We start from the raw sequence: 22,867 nt of genomic DNA, 5'->3' as shown, positions 1-22,867 counted from the left end.
ACCAACATCCTATCTGAAACTTAGTTTTTTTAAATAAAATGCCCTGCTGCCACTTCTCAAGGAAACCTCCCTAAAGCAGCTGGTACTCCCTAGGAATAAAATCCTCACCCTACATCCTCCAGGAAAGCCTGAGCTTTTCTGCAGGTGACTGAACCAAGAGGTTGTGTCTTCTCCAACCTGCTGCATGTGGGCTGTCGGATGGATCACGATGGACAGATCTTACTGCCTTTTTTCTTTCCCTCCAGGTTTTACGATACCTCCAAGCAAGCAATAGGTGCCCTCTTCATCCACTTTGCCAACATTTTTCTGTCTGATCTCACTGAAGAGGACCCTTGCTCTCTGTAAGTACCCAAGGTGCTTCTGTTCACATCCTACATGTCAAAGGAGGGAGCAAACCTGTGGGAAATGGTTATTTATGGTGAAAATAAAACCATTTAATGTACTAGGTGGGGATAAACTAAACTGCTACACTGATTTTTCAGAGCCTGGGGTATCCTCTGGTCTTTGCAGTCTCCTGGTCTGATGGAGATGAAGCAGCAAGATGACATTTTTCTGCTGATTAAAAGCACCACGTAATACCTTTTTTTTTTTTTTTTTTTAAAAAAAAAAGCTGCAGTAAGCAATGCAGCAGTGCTCCATGCTCTTGCAATTTGTTTGTGTCCCAGGCTTTTCTGGTCTTAGAGCAGGGCCAAGTATGCTTTTGCTAGCTCTGTAGTTGAAAGCTTTTATCTGATGTATTTGATAAAATGTATGATCTGTTTTTTTTTGTTTGTTTTTTGTTTGTTTGTTTGTTTGTTTGTTTTTGAACTTTATCTGTACCCACTGCATTTATTCATGTAGTCCTGTTTTGGGACTTTCTACACCAGGATTTGAATTTAACGTAGAGTTGTCACCTGTATTCCAGACCAGCCAATTTGCAGCTACATTTCTAGTATCAGAACTAACTTTATCTTGTCCTACATAACTCCTCTGAGTCTCAACATGCTGCTTAAAACCTCCTGGCCCATCTCCTTTGTTTGTCCTAGTACTGCACCTTGATATGTTTCTTTAAACAGCCACAGGCTGGGGCTAAATAAAACATCAAAAATGATTCATGATAGCTTTTAAGTGGGCAGTGTTTTAAAATAAGCCCTTCTGTGCTTACACTGTGCCCTTCAGTTTTTCCTAGTGTGTGCTTGGCACTTCCCTGGTCTGCCTGATTTGCGATCCTGAACCAGGCAGCTTAAAACTGTGCAGCCCTGAGCCTGGGCTTTGACATTTTTCTGTGTGTCCTGCCCAGTTTTAACTGGGAGTTGTATTGGGAGTGCTCTGATTTCAGCAGCTGAAAACTTTAATAAACTAGTTCTGAACTCTTTAGTATAGAAAATCTTAATGCCACGTTTTTGAAGAGGATAGCAAAAGCAGGTTGTTCTTTTCAGTGCTTTTATTCAGAGGCAGCATCAGGGAAATATTCATTCCTGTAGCTCTGTGCTTGGTTGTTTTCTTCACCATGTAGGAGTCTGGCCTGACCTGGCAGAAAAAAATTCCAATAACAGAAAACTGGCCAGAAAACATGAGTCCGACTGAGATTTTTCTCTGGAACCTGTTAAAATGCCCAGCAGGTCCCTCCAGGTCTCCAGCCTCTTGCTCTCTCTCCAGTGAGCCTTGATCCTCCAAAGCTGTGTTGCAAAGCCCTCAGACCTAAATCTCCTGGTGGTGTGAAACCCCAAACCAGAGGCTTTCAGGGATTCCAGGATGCCCGCTGTGGAGCCAGGACTTGTCACTTCTCCCAGAAATCTGCTTCTTGCTCTGCATCCCTGCTCATAGGAGCCCCTTGTAAAGTAAAAATGACTTTTTGCCTCTTCCCCCATGCAGATTGCAGAGCAGCTGAGGTGTCCACCAAGTCTTTGTTGTTGTTTTTTTGTTTTTGTTTTTTTTTTGTTTGTTTGTTTTTGTTTTTGTATGAAACTGCAAGAATATTTGCTGCTTTTTCCATGAAAGTTAGGGTTTCATCCAAATAAGAGCAAACAATGCTGTGAATGGGGAAACCTTTTTTTGGGGGGGAGGGGTGAGAGGTAATCTTTAAGCAAGGTTAGCCCTAAAAGCAATTAATACTGTGTGAATAAATGAACAATGCTAGAGAAATGGTGGAGCCTCCTCCATCCTCTGCGGAGTGGGCTCTTAATCTTAAATTGCTGGTAAGGCAATAGGAAAATCCAATAAAATAGGAAAGGGGATTTATTTATATATTAGTTTATATAATAAAATACAAAATATATATATTATATAATTGTTTCAATACAAATATCTTAAATATAATTAATCTATTAACATCAATGTATTATGTTAAATATTGTTATACTAATATAGAATATACTATGTTTTATAATACTTTTATTTTACTTTATATTTATTTTTTTAATGAAAATTTCCAATAAAATAGGAAAATAAGGTTTTGAAATCTTGTTTATTTGTTTTCTTTTGATGGATTCCCATATGGAAATAAAAGATTTGTTAATATACTTCTATATAGCCTTAAGAACACAGCTGAAACCCTGAATTTTGCAGCTTTACCAAGTGGCCTTTTCCTCTGCTCTCAGCTACCTCATTAACTTCATCCTTGATGCCACGCTGGGGATGCTGCTGATCTGGCTGGGCGTGAAGGTTGTCTCCTGGATCGTGCAGCACCAGAAGTACACGTACCTGGTCTTCGGGGAATATGGTAGGGGTCAACTCATCTGCACAGAGCTGGCTTGCTTGCTCTCTTCTATGAATGGGGAGAAAAAATGGCAGTTTAGGGAGAAAATGTGGGAGCAACCTGCTTTTGTTACCTCTCCTCTGAGGTGCTAGCAGGCTGTTGTAGCTATCAGCATGCTGCGTGCTGGGACAGCTCTAGGTTGTGGGAACTCTGCTGTGGTAAATGTTCTTGGGCAGAGCAGGCTGGGGATGAGAGGCTGAAAGTGTCCTTGGGGGTTTCATATGCCCTAGGACATGTGCATGATAAATTAAAGTGCTTGGATGTGCTGTTTTGTTGGTTTTTTTTTTTTTTTTTTTTTTTTTTTGTCTGTTTGATTTGTGTTTTTTTTTTTTTTTCTGTAGGTTTCTCTTTGTGTTCTTTTTTTTTTTTTTTTTTCTGTTTCCCCTAAATCTTTAAAAGATTGGCAGCCTCTCTGCTTCGATTCCTGCCCTAAGGGAGGAAAAAAAAAAATCAAAACCAAACCTTTCTCAGGCAGCCCCACTAGAGGGTAGCACTTCTCTTCAGAAAGAGGAGAGCAGCGCTCCTCCGTGCTGCTGTAAAGGGAGAAGGAACCTTTGGGGCTGTTTTTACATTGAATATAATGTAAAGGTGAGTTCTTTACATTATATCTAATATAAGGATGAGTCCATCTTTATACTTGGAAAATACACCCTATTTGTACCAATAGCTTTTCCACCCTCAAGACCTTAATCGTGAAGTCTATTCAGAAGGTGGTCCCACTGCTTCATATTTTTAGTAGCTTGTGAGATTTGGGTTGAAGTGAGATGAATGCAGGGACCCCACTGACTCATAGCTTTAGCTCAGACTCATGTTCAGTGTGTAAGAGGGGAGGGCTGTGCCTGGGTAAATGGGTTTCAGCACAGGATGGAGGGGATGGCTGGGTTTGTGACACAGAGGAAACATCTGCAGGCAGAACAGGCTCTTAGTCCTGCCTGAGGGTGGCTTTAAAGGCTCCAGTGGTCTCCAGAACAGCTTCACCCCAAGCAAGCTGAGCATCCTGACAACATCAATGAGATCTATTTGCGGGGGACGTGAGGAAGGCAGCCCCTGTGAAATAGCTGAGGATCCAAGCACAGCACAATAAAATCATTCAGAGGAGACAGCAGAGCAATACAGATATTCTTGGATCAGGGACTGGCATTCTGGCTTTTTTTTTTTCCCCTTTTTGAACAGCGAGGACTCAAAGCCCAACCAACGCCATCCCAGAGCACAGCCTCACACGCCACGTCTGCAGCTGAACAGAAGCAAGGAAACGTTAAAGTGCACTGACAGCTCGCCTTCACCTCTTGGAGCAGTAATAAACTTATGTGGAGCTGGAGCTCCCCCCTCGAGGAGGCTGGCTTCGACTACAGAAACGGCTCTCTCCGATGAGGAGAGAGGAAATCTTGCTTTCATTAACAAAAATTAGTTTCTGCTGTTGCTCGAGTTGAGCTCCTGAATGGGGGATTAAATATCTCATGTGCAGGTCTCCGGCCAGAGTGAGCAGGATGGAAAAAACCAGACGTGATATTGGACTGCCACCTAACACCATCCTGCTGCAGGGCTCGGGAAGAAAAACTCTGTTATCCTCATCTCGGGTATTAAGTAACTTCCAGGCTGGTCTGGAAGATGCTGGCAAGCTTTGTTTGGTCTGATACAGGCTCCAGAAATATGATTCATTTTCTGGACTAATTGCTGTACCAGACTTGCATTGCTTTCTACGGTTATCCTGAAAGCTTCTCTTGCAGTCCTGCAAAGAAAGAAGGGCAGGAATACCAGGAAAACACCAAATCTGTGCTGCAGACACTGCCATTGCTTCAGCTATCAGGAGGGAACAGTTGTCTTCCTCCTGTATAGCCAGTACCCATCCACCTGCATGGTCTTCAAGCAAAAGTCATTTGCAACTGCTTCTTTTTGGACACTTCAATTTTTGGCTGCATCCCTGCAACCTGTACGAATGCCTGTAGTTATGTTCTGAGGCTCCAGCAGTCCTGCTCTGAGGTTGTTTTCCTTGTCTCCTTGGCCCCAGGTAGTTTTCCGTGCATGACAGCAATAGCTGGATTAATAATATGATTATATTAGTTATGTTAATAATATTAATGTCATAAATATAAAGCAGCAAAGAGGAGGGAAGGGAAATCCTCCTAAACCTGCGTTGTTCTTTCAAGCCACCAGCTGTCCAGAACTGAGCTCTTAAAAATTAACTTTAAAAAAAAAAAAAAAAAAAAGACACCCATTCTGAGATCAGCCTCTTCTTGTGCTGAAGCCTTCAGCCAAAGACAGCTCCAGCCAGGAATGACATGGTTTTAGCCAGCAGAGAGTTAAAGACTTTATCCTGCTGTTCCTCCAGCTTTACCTGGCAGCCCTTGATTGCTCTTTGGGCTGCCTTTTAGCATAGGAAGCTGCATTAGAAAAGGCTGCTATGTCTTCTGAAGTTGCTTGGCTCTGAAGACTGGAGATATTCAGTCTTCACCTTGGTTAGAGCAGGCTTTGGGAAGCAGTGGTTGCTCCACGGGTCCTCAGGACACCACTGCTCCAGCAGGGCAGCAGCAAACCACGTCTGGAGGTGCTCTTCCTATGGGGAACCCTGCAGGGAGGAGAGCAAAACAGCCTAAGCTGCAGATGCATCAACTCACTAGTATCTAAAATAATACTTGAAGGTAAACAAATGCTACGAATTCGCATTAATGTGTGGTTTCTGCAATGTGCAAGCCAAATGCTGAAGAGGAGCATTAAGAAATGATGGGAGGAAAAGTGGGTGTCCTTGTTGGAAGAAGCCTCCAGGGAGATGGGTTTGTGTAGGGCTGTGGTCACCGCCTCGTCTGAGCTTTGTTCATTTTCTGTCTGGAAATGGAAAGGCATGTTGCTTGGAGGCCTATAAAGTCTGTTTAGTGGCCTGTTGAACTCTGTTGGTCAAATTTAGTTATAGGAGAGCGTGCTCCGTGCCAGCTGCGGAGTTTAACTGAGGACCTGTGTAGGCTGCTTTTGGCCCTGCTGTGATATTGTACAAAATTTCCATAACAAATATTCCCACGTCCCGAAGCAGCCAAGGGAGCTGGCTGCTAATGCTTGAGGAAATACTGCTGAAAATAGCTTTAACCTGAGGGGATGTTTTGTCCTTAGTATGTTTGGTCTTTCCACCCCTAGGACCAGGGGGAAAGAGTAAGGAAGGAGCTGGGGATTATCCTCTAATGGTTGAGTGCACGGTCAGGTCCCTTGCATTAAGCAGCTGTGCAAACTTTTGGACCCTCCAGGATGTGGTCCATGAGGAACACCAGTGCTTACCCCATTTTAACACCAATATCTCCAAGGATTAAAGACCCAAAATAATGGTGACATGGCAAACTGGGCCTGAGTGAGATGCCCACTGGTTGCTCTGACACCAACTTGTCCTGCCCAGAGCTGGTAGAAGTGCTTTTTGCACGCAGTCTCTGAAAACCTGGTCTGGCCCTCCAAGTGAACACTCCTGTGTGAGTCAGATGCTTTACTGCTGTTTCTTATCCTGCTCTGCACTTAGCATCAATAATTACATTCCTTTTGTTTTGGAGGTGCCATTTAAGTATCTCTCCATGAAGAATTTCTATTGACTTTCTCTATCTCCATCTCACCCAACATTACTTTCAGTGCTTTTAAATATTAACTTTTCCTCACTTTTTCACTTTCCCTCTCGTCTGGCTCTGGTTAAACTTTTTCCTACCTGCTCAGTGCATGCATAGTCCCCAAAAGACCGTAAATAAAGCTGTCTGGCAGTAGCATGTGGGCTCTGACAGCTTGGAACATTAGACAGCCTGGACTTTTAACTAGTCCCATTGAGTGGTAACAACTGAAATGCCTCAAGCAGTTCTGGTTTTGCTCAAACACAGACAGAAGGAGAACATGAGATGTGTTTGTGAGGCTGCTGCAGGCACTGGTGATTCTAGGTGTGCCCCCAGGAGGTATTGCTGGTGGTGGGGTAGGGTGGGGAGCACCAGCAGCACTGCTGGAGGAGGTTGGTCAACACGCAGTGTGCATCATTTGGGATTAAAGGCTAAGGGAGATGCTTATTTCTGCCATGGTGGGAGCTGGCTGTAAGGAGGATTGAACAAAATTCTCATCCAGCCAAAAGGAGAGGTTGGTGGGGAGAGCTGAGGTAGCAGGTTACCTTCCCACTGGGAATGGGGGGCAAAAATCTGCCCTTGCTCCAGGGGTTGGCTCAAAGGGAGCATGGTACATGGCTCCTAGCAGATGAGATGCAGAGCCTGCAGAGATCCCTTACACCTGTTCCTCTCTCTTTTGCATGGAAAGGGAAGCTCACAGCAAAGACAAGAGCATTTATTTAGTTCTAGTCTCCAGGGCACGGATCAGGTCTTGGTGGCTGGCTGTCTTGTAGAGCAGGAACAGCCTCGTCGGCACTCACCTGAATTTTTCTGATGGAAATGATAATGTAAGGAGAATCCTCTCCCATTCATGGACTAAAGTACTTCTAGACAACATTTGGTCCATTAAAGACATTAAGTTGCCTCTAAGGATGCCTCTGGCCAACTGGATGTAGAAAACCAAACCTCAGTGAGGTGCTGGGGCCAGCTCAAGTTCTCTAGCATCATTTCCTGACTGGAGAGAAGGAGATATGGCCAGTCTGACTTCTGGACTTGGCTGGGGACCATGCTGAAGGTTATGTCTTCCCCCATGAGATACCAGCAGAAAGAGATGTGTGTGTGTTACTGGCACAAGTTGCTGAGAAGTTAGACTTGGGTCACCTCGCTGAGGTAAGGAGCAGCCAGATGAGCTGCTTGGTGAAGAGGAAACAAACCTCTGTATTTATGGCCAAAGTCATAAATCTTTGTCATCAGTTACTTCAGTACTGAGCAGCCTGCTGTCCTTGGGAGGCCAAGGTGCTGGAAAAAAGGTCTCTAGACACCCTCTGGTCTTCCTGCCAGGGAGTGGAAATAAAGCAGTCTAATTTTGTGCCTCGGGATGGATTCCTGTGCAGAAACATCTCATCCAGTAGTCTGAAAAATCTCAATCTAAGAGGGGAAAAAAGACACTAAGATAGTAAGGGTTGCAAGACAGTAGCAACTTTAGGCTTAAGGTTTAGGCTTAGAGCCACAGCTGGCCTCTACACGGGTCTGCGAGTCTCTGCACATCCTTCCACTGTTTCACCCTGGCCACTTAATTGCTAAATAAACATTCAGGTGATAGAAGAAGGATCAAGAGTGACAAGTATGAATGTTTGATGCCCTGTGCTGGGGCGGAGGCACATTTGACCATTTGTGGTGGGGAGTAAGGAGCACGGATTCACCCCATTTGGTAGCCCAGGCTCTATCCCATTTACACATGCACCCAATTAACTGGTGAAGCTGGCCTAACTGGGGCAGGCCTGTGGCTTTTGAAGATGGTGGGCTTCCATAATATGAAGGCTACGTAGGAGGAGAGGGGAAAAAAAACAAAACAAAACAAAAACAAACAAACAAAAAAAGCACTACCAAACAGGCTTTTACAAAATCCTGTTTAAAAGTCATGGAGGGAAAAGTGCATGGTTTTTTGTCGTTTTTTTTTTTTTTTCAAACTGATGGTGAGGGGAAAGTGTCTTGGGTGAGGAGGTCTTAACCTTTGAAGTGGGTGAGTCTGTGCCCTGGCTGGGTTAGGAAGCAGGGTGTTTCCCTTGGTGTCCGGATCTCAGCCTGCATCACCAAAACCTGCCTGTGGAGATGATTTGCTCAGGGTGTCAGGGCTGTCTGGTACGCAAAACCAAGTGGTTTGTGGTAATGGAAGAGCAATGCCCCCTCACTAAAAGGCTTTGAGGGGGTAGATATTTGGGATACCTTAGATTCACTGGTGCTTTTCAGGCAGGCTGGGACACCAGTGGTATGCTGTAAGTGCTGCTGCGATTGTGGTGCAGAAGAGCAGCTTAGCAAGGGGTGCTGTGGCCGCTGGCCCTGCTTCCCCAGGGGGGATGGAGCACCACAGCTGACAACACAGAGTGAAAGGGAAGGAGTCCAAGCGCAGGAAGGAAATATCAGATGTGTTTGTTTTCCTGGTCCATTTGTACTCGGAGCTTTGATGGACAATGGTAACCCAGGGGCTCGTGGCAGGGTTGGTTGGTCTTGGGGTCCCTGGCCAAAAAAAAAAACACACTATATCCAACCTATGCCAGAGATCAGACAGCACCAGAGGCTGCGAGTGCTTGAGGAGCAGACTTTAATTGCAGAGCACCATTAATTGCTCCTCTCCCCCCCACAGACCACCCAGAAAGCTGCTGCCTGCCGGGCAGTGCAGCCGTGTGCTTTCTAAAGTCCCGGGGGCTCTGCTGGTTGCCCTTGCACGTAACCTCCCTGGCTCCCCCCTCTCTGAGCGGTTGCCTGCTGCTCTGGCTCGCTGCTGGTTGGCCTCGTGGCTCGGCAGCTTCCTGCAGCCACAGCTTCCTCTCCTCTCCTTCCCTTCCTTCTCAGCCATGGTTTTGGGTATTTAAGAGGTAGGGATGGATGGAGGTCTCTGGCACGGAGACGCCATCTGGATGCCTCTGCTTCTTTGCAAATATTTTGTTACATTGCTAACAAATGACAGAAAAAGGACAAACACGCACGTAAACCTGTGTGGCTCTCCCTGGGAAGTGGATTCTCCCAGCCCTTGGTCAGGCCCCAGCTCTTCCTAAATCCTGGCACATGCCGCTGGTCTCTGCGACCGGAGGTATGAGCTGTGGTTTGGACACATCTGCTCTTGCAAGCTGCTTGTGTGGGCTTCCCTTGGTGTGTCACAGCAGCACCGTGCTGAGAAAAACAGGGCACAGCTCCCAGTCTGCTCCCATCCAAAATGAGATCGTGCCCACCTCCCGCAGCGGGTTGGGTTCTCTTGCCCGGATGCAATTCCAAATTCTGGCCCCATTCCTCTGCAGACAAGTGTTGCCAGGGATTATCTTTGAATTTGAGTGGTAAGAGGAAATGCTGCATCTTTCCCAAGCCAGATACTGTGGCTCGGTTTTGCAGACCCAAGGTATTCTGGTGACATGGGAAGGAGATAACCTGCTGGCAGGGTACTTACAGAGGGCTGAAGCAAGCACATGTAATAGATACGGTACCATTATCATTGCTAACAATACAAATATGCTTTTAATTATTACTTGGTAAGTACTCCATTGGAAGCATTCATATTTAATTAGCATTGATTCTTTTTTAGTGAATAGCTGTAAAAAACAGGAGCAACGGAGCCCCTGTCTCTTGCTTAGTGTCGCATAACCAGCCATTCACTCCATCAGCAAAAAAAAAAAAAATCATTCTGTTTAGGGCTGAAAGCTTATGCTTCCTGTGTTGAAATTGGTGGTGAGGAAACTTTTTGGACTGTTGCTGAAAACTGAGCAGGTAAGACTGTAGGTGATAAATTTATTTTTTGACAGAGGAGTGTGCAGGGTACTGACTGACCCTTGTATAGAAGAGCATCAGTCTGGCACTTTTCAGTGCACTTGGGGAAGGAAGCACACTTCAGTGCACACTTCAGTGCACTTTTCTGGGGATTGCCTTTGGGACAAGCTTTAATTCAAAGGTTTATCAGACTAAAATACGGATCAAAATGGGCCGGGTTTTTGAGCTATGCCTATAAAACTGCCCATTGGAAGAGGGTAGAAAAAATTTTTGGGGAAAAATCTGTCTTTGCAAACTTCTCTTGGTTTGCCAAGGTGAAGAGAAATGAAGTCTCTGGTACCCTGGAACCAAAGTACTGATGCCCCAGAACAGTGCTTGCTTGTGAGGAACCATGAGGAGCAAGGTGTTTTTGAGATTTCTGAACTTTCAAGCTTCCTCTCTGTGCAAGATTTTTAGTCTTCTGTGCTTTAAGCACATGGGTACTTGCTGCCTTGTACAACCAGGGATTTCTCCCCTTGTCCCTGTGTCCCTTCAAGCTCAAAATAGCTCAACACCATGGGCTGGGTATCTGCAGTGCCCATCGGTGGCTGAAACCGGGGAACATCTCCATGGCTCTGTGCTTCCTTCCTCAAGTGGAGGAGATTGGATCATCTCTTACAAACCCTATTTGGGGTTATAATCTCCTTAAAGTTACTAGAAATAGCTCTCTGATTAGGCACTTGTGATGCTGCTGTGCTGTGGCTCCAGAGAGCCCAGGTTTGGCTGCCAGATATGTGGTTTTTGAGCGAGTGCTGGGGCTGCTGGAGGAACACGGGGGATTTGGGGGCTTCAGGCTGTGCCCCTCTGAAGGTGCCTGCCTGCCTTGTAAGGCACTTCTCAAATGAGTGGAAAAAGTGGTTTCTAGAGGGATGGTTCTCTTGCTTAAAGCCAAGCTCAGTTCAAAAGCACAACTGCAGTACGAGAGAGCTGCCCTGATACAGGGAGCCTGCACGAATGGAAATGGGGAGCACCTTTTTATTTCTGCTCTTGTTTCTCTATATCAGCTTGCAAAATGTGCTGCAACTAGTGAGGGATGCATCTTTGCAAGCCTACTAAAATTTCTTCAAGTTAGATTTGATTTTTGAAATGATAAATTAGAAAGCTTTGGGCTTAGATCTTGTCATGTTTTGATCTTCAGTGGAGTAACGATCTCTGGATCCAGTAGGGATAACAAAACCTTTTACTCCAGGTGCGTGGTCATACAGCTATGGAATCTCTCCATTATTATAACTTTTTCTTTGCAGGTGAGCATTTGTCTCACTGCAGAATTTGCAGTATGGGAACCCTTTCCTTGTCCCTCTGATCAACTTGGGTATCAGACACGAGGCAATTTCTCTGCAAGGCTGTCTCCTCCTGTCCTGTGTTAGATGGAATGTCCTGTTTTTTCCAGGTGACCCTCCACAAGCTGCTGCCTGGATTGGTCAGTGTATCCTCTACTTGCTGATAATGGTTTTTGAGAAGACTGCAATCAGCCTTGTCCTGCTTATCCCTGGTTGGACAAAGGTAAGCTCCCCAGTGCATTTTTTTTTTCTAGCTACAGCTGCTGCAGCTTGTTTCTTGTCAGCTTTGCATTGTTAATGGTTCACATCATGGTAGGTCTTTAATCCCTATTACTTGTCGACAGTTCTGTGATAATTAGCTATTACTTAATTTGGGGAAAACATGACTTTCATAACTGCTTGGCTCCTGGTATGTTCTCCTGCTAGTCAAAAATTAGTGGAATAAGGCTTTTCTTTAGCTTTCTCCTCCATCCTTGGAAGGATAAAATGGGCTGGGTTGGCGGCTGAGCTACTACAGTTCTGCCAGGGGATTTCCACATTATCTTGTCAAGTCAGTTTGTTATTTGTGATCTCATGTCTAAACTAGTGGGGCTCGTAGTTCTTTCCAAATTCACCTCTGTCAAAGCAGTATCCCATCCTTCAACCCCTGCTTCTGAATGGTACCTCATGGTAACTGTGCTGGTCATTAGACTTTAGGATCTAGTATGTGACTGCATGTGAATGTGTTCAGCAGCACTTTGCTAGCTCCAGAGATGCTGCTGGATTCCTGTCCATGCACCTTGTGCATGGCTGGTGTTCCTAATTTGCAGCTGAGTCAAGGACAGTCCCATCAGTTGTTGCCATGGGTAGTTAAACGGAAAGATCAGCAGTATTCGCTTCTTGCTCTATACAGAATCAAATGCTTCTAAATATCTTTTTTTTTTTTTTTTTTTTTTTTTTTTTTTCTTTTCCTGTCTGCAGCTTCAGCAGATCCTCCTGAGTTACATCCCAAACCCCCAGTTGGAGCTCGTCCTGGTCATGCTTGTTGTGCCTTTTATAGTTAATGTAAGTTATGCCTCTGCAAATATTGGATAAGGTGGTTTGGAAATTGTGGTGCCTTCCAAAGGGGAGAGTGTAGAGGATCTGGCTTGGGGCAGCCTTGAGTAATTGAAATGAATGGGAGAAGAGGGGAGTGGAAGTAAAAATACTTCTTACCAGAAGTATTTCACTTGTCCAAGATGCTGGGTGGCTTATTTTTTACTTTTGGGGGAAAGTTGAAGCTCATCAGCTGAGAACTGCACCTCAGCAGCAAGTTGCAGGTACAGGGATGCCCCAAAGCCCATTAAGTGACTATAGCATGGCTTATAGTCAGTAGTGACTTTTGGCAACCTGCTGTGCTTTCAGTTGGAGGTAAAAGAAAAATGCCTGTGGGAGAGGGGTGGAAAGAAAATGAAGATAATTCTGTGCACCTGAAGAGCAAAAAGCTGTCCTCTTGCTGTGATCTGTTGACAAAAAGGCTGTCCTTGATCAAGAGAACTTTTTTGAAGTGTACTGTAGCCAGAGAAGGAAAAAACAACTTGATATCCTTTGTTGTACATGCCAAGTGAAGAGTCCCTACAAACAGCACAGGGCTTCAAATATCTCAAACGCATCTTATTTGTACTCAAGCCTGAACAACCACAACAAAAAAAAAGTTCCTTTTATATTTAACAAGGCTATTAAAGAGTGGCCAAAAAACCTCTCTTCCTCAGAAATAGAGGCTGGAGTCCCACTAAAGTAGTAATCTGGTTGTCCTGGGAGCTCATCAGTCTTCTGAAGTTCATGACAGATTCAGATAGGTCTCTCTGCAAATGTTCTATGTATGAGGGCAGCAGATTGACCGTGTTCTGTATAGATGTTGTTGTAATGCAATATGTGTACAAAGGGATGCTAAAGCAAGAGATGTGAATGCTCAGACAGGTGTTGGGTGTTGTCAGGAGTAGATCTGCTGGACATGGTCTTTGTCCAACTGAGTGTTGTAAAGCTGTGATGTCACCTTCACAAAAATTAGTAAATGTATAAAAACATCACATCAACAGAAGTGCTGAAGCTTTTGTAATAGGTATAGGTGTAATAGGTGTAGGGAGTAAAGAACTGTAATTCAGAATTTGAAGTTGACTATAAAGCAATTTGTCCTGCATGAGCCATTTGCGTAGATTAAGTTACTATGTTGAAAGGTGTTTGGGTTACCAAAACAATTGATATCCTCAAAACTAGTTTGGCAAAAGCTCAGGAGTTCCTAGTTCCCCTAGTCCTGAGGAGTATTTGAGCTGCAGCTCAGTTCCTACCAAGATGGGAAGTGAGAACAAGATGTTAGCATTAGGATCATTCCTGGACAAGCAGTGACTTTTACTCTTTGTGACTCTTAAAATGGATGGAGCATTGGGAGAGTTGAATTTACCTGCCTGTACCTCTCCTCCCATCCCCATGGTGAGCTTCCTTATTCAAAAGCAAACTGGTTCTCATAAAAATGACCTCATTCTCAAAGTGGTACAGACAGAGCAGATAATAGGAGCTGGTTCAAAGGTTACTTCTGGCAGAAACCTGGCTATCACTGCCTGTTTTCACTGGGTCCCTAGCAAATCGGGAATTGACAATTTATGTGAGGAAGGGACCTCGGGAATTTGCCTCATCCAACCTCTACAGACACATAATGAAGGATTATTTTGGATATCAGCTCAGATTGCTGGGAACTGGAGATCTGGAGAATCCAGATGAGAAAAAAAGAAAAAGTTTTAGTTGTCTTTGTATTTTGGTCTCTGTAGTCTAATTTATGCAACTCCTTCCTCCCCAAGGCCATTATGTTCTGGGTTGTGGACAGCTTGATCATGAGGAAATACTACAAGCAGAAAGACAGCCTGGACATCAATGGATCCATAGAAACCCCTCGGGCGAGGAGAACTGAGGAATCTCAGGTAAGACCAAAGATGTCCAAAGACCAGGAAGAGCTGGCCTGGAGTGGCAGGCTGAAGCTGGTGGGCACCCCCGTGCTGTCACTCAACTTTGCCATCATTAATTGTGGTCAGTCTTGGCTTCAAAGAGCTTGTTTTGCTCCTAGTGTCCTCCTTTTTTTTCCCTTCAGTTATTCAGATTGATAATGGCCTTGTAGCTATAGAAAACTGTTTGGTGCAGTCTGAGCTTGACCTTAAAGTTAAGGAGAGCAAGGGATGGGGTGGAAGTGGAACACTCCAAGACCAGCAGGCTTTATTCTCATTATTAATGATACACAGCTTTCCAGGCAGGTAGTCTGTGCTTCCCATCAGATTTTGGGCTACAGCCACAACCCGAGCCACTGGGTTGAATTCCCTTCCTTCCCCTGGCTCCCAGCCCTGGTTTCAGAGTGCACATTTTATGACTCCTGGTATCGGCAGCTGGCTGGCAAGACCTGCTAAGATAAAATAGCTTCTGGCAGTTGCAGGCTTGCTCCTGGAGTAGCTTCTGCTGAGGAATTTAGGATGAACAGAAATAGCTCTTGCTCTGAGCTCTCTTTACACTCTGCTCTTGTGCTACTGAATGGGATGGCTGATTACTGGCAACGTTGCAGTGCATGTAGAGGTAGTCGTGTTTGAGGGTGTGCTTCATGGTCCACCCAGCAGCGGTGGATTTGATGGTTCAGAGGTGCAGTGGGGAGCTGGCTGTTGCTGCTGGGGATCCAGCATCGGAGGAATCCTTCCTGCAGGAAGGGCAGGCAGATGCAAGCAGCTGGTGAGACAAGTGAGTCATTCCTCCTGGTCTGGCCTCCAGATAAACAGTTGTAGCTTGGCAAGGTTACCGAAAACATGTGAGCAGCATGTCCCAGGGAATTTCCTGAGCTGTGTGCATGGCTGGGGCATCCTTGATAAATCTGTATTGATCCAGGGAGGGAAAAGAGGTCTGAGCTGAGCAGTGCCAGTACATCTAGATAGGAGTCCTCAGTTTCAAAGCACAGCTAACTAGGAGCTCCTACCTTGTCCAGAGAAACTCTGCTGCGGGTGTTCAGGGCCAGGCTGGATGGGGTTTTGGGCAACCTGGTCTACTGGGAGGTGTCCTACCTATGGCAGGGGGTTGTAACTGGGTGGCCTTTAAGGTCTCTTCCAACCCAAGCCACACTATGCTAAAGGTGGATTAATTCTGTGCACAAACTTCTCCCTGGTTATGGCACAATCCTGGCTTCTTGGTGGTGGATGATGTTTAAGAATGGTATTTCCTTGGAAAAGTTAGGTTGGAGGTTGGCTCAGAGCTGGTGGTGAAGATTTGCCTCATTCACTGGGTATGCTGTTGTGTTCCTGGAGGTTTAAAATCTGTTAAAACTACCCCAGCTCAGAAGCAAGGGCAAGGAGGTGGCATCTCCAGTTGAGACTCCAGCCTCCTTTCCAACCCATTGTGACCTAAACATGGATAATCTAGCCTCATAGGTGTCATGGAAGCCTTCAGGCTGCTGCTGCTGTGGATATACAGGTGGTGTCGGAGTTGCTGGATCTCTGTGGGAATGGAGTTGGCCCCTCTGCCTTGCTCTGCTGGACAAGACAGGGGTTTTGTGGCCTCTCGGTCAGTTTTTGGATAATCTAAAGGGAAGATACCTGTTAATCTCTGCTTGCTAAGGCTCTTCCGATAGCTTGATGTAGGTTATTTCAAGTGATGGAAATGGGGCTCCCACAGGGTGACCCTTGGTGTTGAAGGCTTCACCCAGGTTCCAAGTATTTGACTCAAGTATTTTTGCTGAGACCTTAAGGTGCAAGTCAGCTGTCAGTCCTGAAACTCTGATCACCATGGGAGCTATCAGGGTGACAGGCACCCCATCAGAGCTGTCTGCAAGGACTGCCTCCTTGTGCTCCTGTGCCTCTGATCCAGCCCTACTAAAAATAGTTTGGTCAGGGAAGGATGCTAAAAAAAAATAAAATAAAATAAAAAAATAAAAACAACTAATGAATGACCTTCTTTTCCAATTCTGCTTCTTGGCATTGGGCCTTGAGGTGTAGCTGTAGGCTCCTGCTTTGTCATCACTTTCAGGCTGTGAGTTAAAGATCTCTTTGGCTGGCTAGTGCTACAGCTGGGTTGGCTGGGATTTAGGCTCCAAACCAGAAAATGAGGGTTTTCTGGTCTCCTTCCTGCTAATAACCTGTGCAAGTGGGGGAATTCCTCTCCTCATGCCTGGCTACAGGGGAGAGGGAGCTGGGAAGCCTCTCCAAGCAGGGCAGGGCTGTCTGAGGCTGATGTCCTGTGGTTTATCAGGGTTCATCAGGGCTGTCTAGCAGCAGGCGCCAACAGCTCCCCATCACGCTGCCTTCTTGAATTTCAGCTCTCTGCCTATCTTGCCACTAGTGTCATTATTTTCACTCATACTTGCAGTTTGTCTTTGGAGAAGGAGGGGGAGTTTGGAAAAGGGGGGGACAGGGAGTTAACCTGTTAAAAACCTGCACTCAGCATTTAACATAGGGGTAGCGGGAAAAGTCAGTTTGGCCTTTGTTTTGGTAGGCCAGCTGGGTAGCAAGAAGAGACTTAGCAATCCACAAATTTTCATGCCATCCTTTTTTGCCTTCTGGTGGGATGAAGAGAGGTCTCAGGAGTACTGGTCTGAATCTGGTGCTATGCAGGCTGGGGAAATGCATTCAATACACGGATTTATTTCTGCTTTGCATGTGTCCTGCCCTTGACCCGAATCTCTTTCCCTTGCCCTTGTGAGCGTCGATAAACTTTAGATCTAATCAGTGGTTTCTTTGTTTTCTACACTCAGGAAAACAACTCAGTTTTTATCATGCTTTATTTGATCTTTTTGGCCTTGTTTTTGTTTTGTTTTTCCCCAGGGAGGTGGGTGAGTTTCTGCTCTTTTTTTTGAAAGCTTACATTTCCAGAGATGAGCATTAAAGCAAAATTAGTTCTAACGGCAGTGGTACTTCTAGGAGCCACCAGAGTGAAACTGGAGGCTGGTTTAAGGCTGGGAGGAAAGCTGGTACACTGCATGGGACTTGCCTTTGGTTATTGTGGAGTTCAACACCAATCCTAATCACCTCCATAGGAACTGTAACTTTTGGCCGTGTGCTAGGCAGGAGGTGCTGATGAATGCCAATACCTCTACTGTTTGCTTTAAATATTGAAAAATATTCCGAGAATGAGCTTGACTTGCTTGTTGGCTAACTGAGCTGATGTTTAAATAGCTCAAGCCTAGGATGAGCTTGGGTGAGCCTGCTCATTAGGAGAAGTTAAATGAAGATGGGTGCCTCTGGAAGGAGTCTGTCCCATACGTGGCAACTCATCTAAGCTCAGATGTAGGAGGCAGGTGAGATGGTTCCTGCCTCTGCATCAGTCTGGTAGAGTTTTAGGCAAACAAATTTCTATTGCTTGCAGGGAGGTAGTCCCTGGGCTTCTCTGTTTTCCAGTCCATGTCTCAGCTCTTATCACTCTATTTAATTTCTTTCTTTGCTGCTGAGAAGACTGGATCATCCGAAGGGTCTGCTTGGAAGGGTCCCAAACCAGTAGTGAAGCCTCTTCTCCTGGACAGTTGGGGTTGGCAGAACAGGTTGGCCAGCCCTACTTCTGTAGCATGATCTGGGTGGTTTTGTGTAACATGACCTGGATTGTCTTGCAAGCTGCTGTCCTTGTGTGGGGAGGAATGTGTGAAGTACTTGAGGACTGCCGGGTGAGACAGCAGCACCTTGTTTTGGGACTGCGAAGCTGTGGTCTGTTCCTAGCTGTGCCTCTGGCCTGGATGCATCTGTAAGGGAAGTGCCTTGGCCAAGCTGTGCTGAAAACTGTTCAAAAAGCCATATCTGAGGGTGTGAGCCATGACTGTCGCAGGGGTGAGATGTCTTCTCACAAAGAAGCTCCCCAGGGAATTGTGGAAAGCTTACCAGAGGACTGCCGGCTCAAGCAGCATCATATGAGCCATACAGGGAGCAGGTAGCAGCCTGAATGTGTCGGGATCCCAAAGCTCAGTCAACCACAGCTGACGTAGCAGGCACTGAGAGAGGGTTTGAGCTTGCAGCTGAAAGCCACCGAAATTACCAGCTCATCAAACCCCAAAGACAGCCTGTTGTGGCCTGTCAGACTTCAGTGATTTATAACGCTGCGTGTGACTAACTGCCCGTTTTTTCAGGTCCAACAGCATCACAATATATAAATGTTAAACAGAGGAAATCTTTGCTTGGAAGAGCTGGAAAATCTCCAGCAATGTCTTGAACAACAACAAATCTGTATAGACCCAATTTGGGGGTGGATAGAGAGGAACGAGAGATCTTAATCTGATCTACTGCTATCCTAAATATCTGAAATATCTGACGTGCTGCTGTGAGGATAACCAGATCAGATGGAGGGGCTGGAGTGTGTGTGAGGATAGGGAGGAAGTCTTCCCCTGCGGCCCTTTGGCCTCTTTGAAGTCACTGATTGATTGCAGTTTGTTTTTCCTGTTTAGTTGCTCTGGTGACTGGCCCTGACGCTGCCTAAATGAACAAGTGGAGGGCGTGTTAATTCACAGCTGGGCCTGGAGGTAGCCATCAATAGGACTAAATTTAGGGATTTAGTCCCTGTGCTCCTGATTTTTCCCCCAAGGGATGCTGGGCTCTGGGACTAGCCAAGCTGTCAGTGGGATCTGTTCAGCTGGAAGCCCCTGAGATGTCCTTTAGTTGAGGTGGAGGGCCACCATGGGATGGGAATGGGGGCTTGATAGGGCATTGGTTCCTGCTTTGGAGCAGGATCAGATGGGGCTGAGGCTTGGATGGGAAATTTATGCTGCCTCACTGCATTTTTTTTGGTGAGGGAAGTGTGGTAGCTGACTTTTCTTCCCCATGTTGGCCACAAACTAATGATTCTGTTTGGGTTCTGTGATGGGGCAAGTGGAAGAGAAGGGAAAGGGCTTCTGGTACTGCTCAGAAATAAAACTGAAGGCCCTTGACTGTGCTGGGAGGCCTCTCTAGAGTCAGGTGCTAAGGTGCCAAGGACCTGGCCAGGCTTGTGATGTGTGTGACCAGTGTTGACCAGAAATCCTATGTCCTGGCTCCCAGGTACTGCTGGTGTGACACAAGCCCTAGCAGAAGGGTTGATGAATATTAAATATACTTAGGGCCAGCTGCTGTTGGGGCTGAACGACAGTAGGGCTTCTCTTGCACAAAGCTGGGCTTCTGTAGTAGAAAGAAGGGATAGGATGGGGTTGAGCAAACAACCTGTCAAGCTGTGGATACTATCCATGCAGACAGCTCGTCCTGAGGTGTCTGTGCGCTGTTCTGGCGCCTGCAGTTCAGACTGAGCTAGGAGATCCTGTGCTAGGTGGAAATAAGGTGGTGCCAGGCCAGGACAACATCCTCGAGCTCTCTGGCCATGGCTGAAATGAAGTGTAGCTCAGCTTGCTCCCCTGGCTGAGCTCTGGAGATCACAAGCAGCTGGGTGCCTGGGGAAATGTCTCCCTTTGGCGCAGATGTCTGTGAGATGCGGCCTAGTTTTTGTGCGTCTCCTCCAAAGCTACTGAATGTGAATATCAGGGTGTGAGTCCTGCCCCTCAGTGGTCAGAGCTTTTAGCTGCCTGCTCTGCTTTTGAGGGGGATCTGGGACACTGGAGCAATAGTGTTTGTACCCACATGGGCCTGGCTGTCACTGGAGTAGTCATGGTGACCTCAAGACCTCTCCTCAGTCAGGGAGGGTGAAATCTTGTAGCAGACCCCTCCGTGGGTGCTTGACCCCTTCACAAGCTTCTGCTTGGGGATGTTTCCTACACTATTAAGAGCACAGAAAACTCCAGTTGGGTCTGCCTGAGGACTTGGAGTCCATGATCATCTGTCTGTTCTCTTCCCCAGGTGCTGCTCTCTCCAGACATGGATTTTGAGCAGTCTGAAAGCGACCAGGACACTTTGGGACTCCAGGGAACGAACCAGAAGATGAAGCAGCCCAGCTATCAGGTGGTCATCTGACAGCACCGGGACGAGGTGGAGGAAGGGGAGCAGCACTGTGATCCTTGAGCTGGCCAAGGAAGGGCAGGGTGGGGAATGCAAGTTGAACCCTGTGGATCTGTGGAGATCCGGTTGCCTGCCTCATGTAGACCCATCCCTCTACAGTGGTCTCTTTGGGATGGTGTCTGAGTATCCTGTATGGGCTTGAGCAGTATCTGCTTTAGCTGTCTGACCTTAACCTCAACACATGCAGGCATGTTGAGGTTAGGGGTATGGATGTGTACTTCTCTGGCTGGCCAGCTGGGTATAACTGTCAGGACTGGAGACTGAAATCCAAAGGCTGTGTGTTTTTTTAATGGAAAAAGAATCTGTCCTGTACCGTCTGAACTCTGACACTTTTATATTCACAGATGCTCAAAAGAACTGTTTTGCAATATGTATTTAAATATCTTGAATTGGAAAGACTCTCAGTGGATCTGATGCTTTTTTTTTTTTTTTTTTTTTTACCGTTTTATAAAGAATGCAATAAATGTTTGACCTAAAACTGCTTCAAATATGACATTATCTTGATTATGCTTATTATTTTTGTGGGACCTTAACCCTGTAAAGGGAAAGAAGTGGGATCTATTGAGGTCTAACTGATGTGTTCCTTGTAAGGCAAGCTGCTCCCCACAGCAGAGCTGTCCTGTAAAATTTACAGAAAGCTGAACCAGCACTGAGTTTCTGTAGATGGGTTGTATGAGCCACTTCAGTGCAAAACCTGATGCTGCCACATCAGCCTGTGCTAGATTCAGTCAGGAGCAGTCATCTGGGATTGATCGCAGTTGCTACCTTATGTTTGCTGGGAAACAGGAGTCGACTCCTTTTACCTAGCTCAAAACAATCATGAAAAATCTCTGCAGGAACATACTGAAAAGCCAGATCAGAAGAGTACACTGAAACCCTCATTAACCTGCCCTCACCTTGTAGGTGTAAGAGAAGAGCCTCAAGTGAGACTGGTGATGATAATCCATGGGTCATCTCAGATCCTGGCAAGCATGAGGTGCAGGGCTTTGCCCTTGTTCTGTTGTCAACAGGCCGTGTTAGTCTATAAACAGCAAAAATGCCAAAACATTCTGGAGCTCTCCTGGGAACAGACCCGAGCAGCTGCTCAATGCACTCCCAGACTGGATGCAGATACAGCTGGGCTGACTGTGCAGAGTCGAACCAGGGAACAGTCCATAGAGCAAGATCTGATCCAGGATCCACTGTACAAACAGGTAGACCCAGTTGAGCTATAGGCAGGCCTTGCATACTGCAAAACTGTCCCCAGAAGTGTTGGGCAGGAGATCTGTTTATTTTAGTCTTCCTTCCCTTCTGTTTTCATAGGAAAACCCTATTCCCAAAACCCTATTCCTTAATCAGGCGTGTAGTTAAAGGGTTTGGCTTTTCTCACTTAGGGCTCTAGTCCTTTAAAAGTGAGGCTCAGAGGATGTGAAGTTTTGTGGGTGGCTGTTTTTTCCCAACTTCAAAGTAGTTTAGAAGTGTTAGATGCAAATCAAAGTCTCACATGCCCCTTAGTGAACTTGACATGCTTGGCTATGCTCGCAGCTGTGCAGACTTATAATGTATTTCTGGAAGAGCCTTTTTGTTTCTTCCTTACTTAATAGTCAAAATCCTACTTGTGCTGGCATACCAGAAGGCTCTTGGAACAAATGACATGCAGCTTTCTGAACAGATCATTTATATTGCTTCATGAAATCGCTCACAATGCAACTTTTTCTTGTCTGGTGGAGTCCTGTGCTGGTAAGGGCTGGAGCAACTTTTGTGCTTTTTAAGGTCTTCAGTAAAAATAATTGAAAATTGCTTCCCTGTTAGCATCTTGCCTCTGTTTCGAGGGGAACTGGTATTTCAGTTTTTGTTCTTGCTATAGGGCTTCTTAGTACAGTGCTGCAGTGTGAAGAATGCAAATTCAGCTTCAGCAAAGCCCTTGCCCTAAAATGAGAGATGAGTGATGTGATCTTGGTCAGGGAATAAACATGATGGGTCAGCTTTTGGTTGATGCTGGGTGAGGTGGCTCACAACAGGCCATAGCCTGGGAAGTATGTCCTTTCCACTGCTGTTTCAGCAACCCTAAAGTCTGGAGTCCTCCCTTCTCTCTTTAAAATGTTAGCACAACAGAAGAAATTGCACACTCCAAAGTGATGCTCAGCCTTCGTTCCTGAGCTATCTCAGCAGCTTGCAACCTTTAACCGTATCACTGCAGAGCCAAGTGCTTTCTGATCCTCTTGGAGCTGAGAATAGATGTGTGCAGTTGGCACAATGTGCTTCATTGGGTGCCTGTGTGCTCTCACAAAGGGGCATGAAGACCAAACCTGAACAAATCCTCCTTCTGAGGGAGGAAAAGTGTTGTGATACCACCTTTAGAGACTGGGGAGGCCAAAGTGTTCAGTCTATGACCTACCTTTGCCCTTAGTGCTCTTGGGGTAGCAGGAGGATGACCTTCTGAGGGGTTCTTTCAGCCATCAGGTAACGTAAGTTTATCCAGCAGCATAAAGCATACCTACCCTTAGCTTCAAAGCTTGTTTCGTCTTTGCCAAATGAAAGCTTCACTGCAGCGTTCACTGTAAAATATTTATTGTGAAA

At 45.9% G+C, this 22,867-nt stretch overlaps 1 protein-coding gene across 1 annotated transcript in view; it reads left to right on the top strand.

Moving 5' to 3' along the window:
* LOC309882039 (store-operated calcium entry regulator STIMATE-like) overlaps positions 1-22,835 on the top strand; it is a gene marked incomplete at its 5' end in the record, with an annotated part of 35,344 nt that extends 12,509 nt beyond the window's left edge. Inside the window, 6 exons of the mRNA XM_082768680.1 lie at positions 246-341; positions 2,580-2,701; positions 11,480-11,592; positions 12,330-12,413; positions 14,183-14,302; positions 20,150-22,835. Of these exons, the coding sequence (XP_082624806.1) occupies positions 246-341; positions 2,580-2,701; positions 11,480-11,592; positions 12,330-12,413; positions 14,183-14,302; positions 20,150-20,263 (649 nt within the window). The 3' untranslated portion in view covers positions 20,264-22,835. The remainder of the gene's footprint in view (positions 1-245; positions 342-2,579; positions 2,702-11,479; positions 11,593-12,329; positions 12,414-14,182; positions 14,303-20,149) is intronic.
* Between the last annotated feature and the right edge of the window lie 32 nt (positions 22,836-22,867).

This window comes from Aythya marila (genome assembly GCF_965140915.1).
Source record: "Aythya marila genome assembly, chromosome: 1".
Taxonomy (NCBI): Eukaryota; Metazoa; Chordata; class Aves; order Anseriformes; family Anatidae; genus Aythya; species Aythya marila.
The sequence above is the reverse complement of the archived record's forward strand: the minus strand, read 5'-3'. Positions and strand labels throughout refer to the sequence as shown.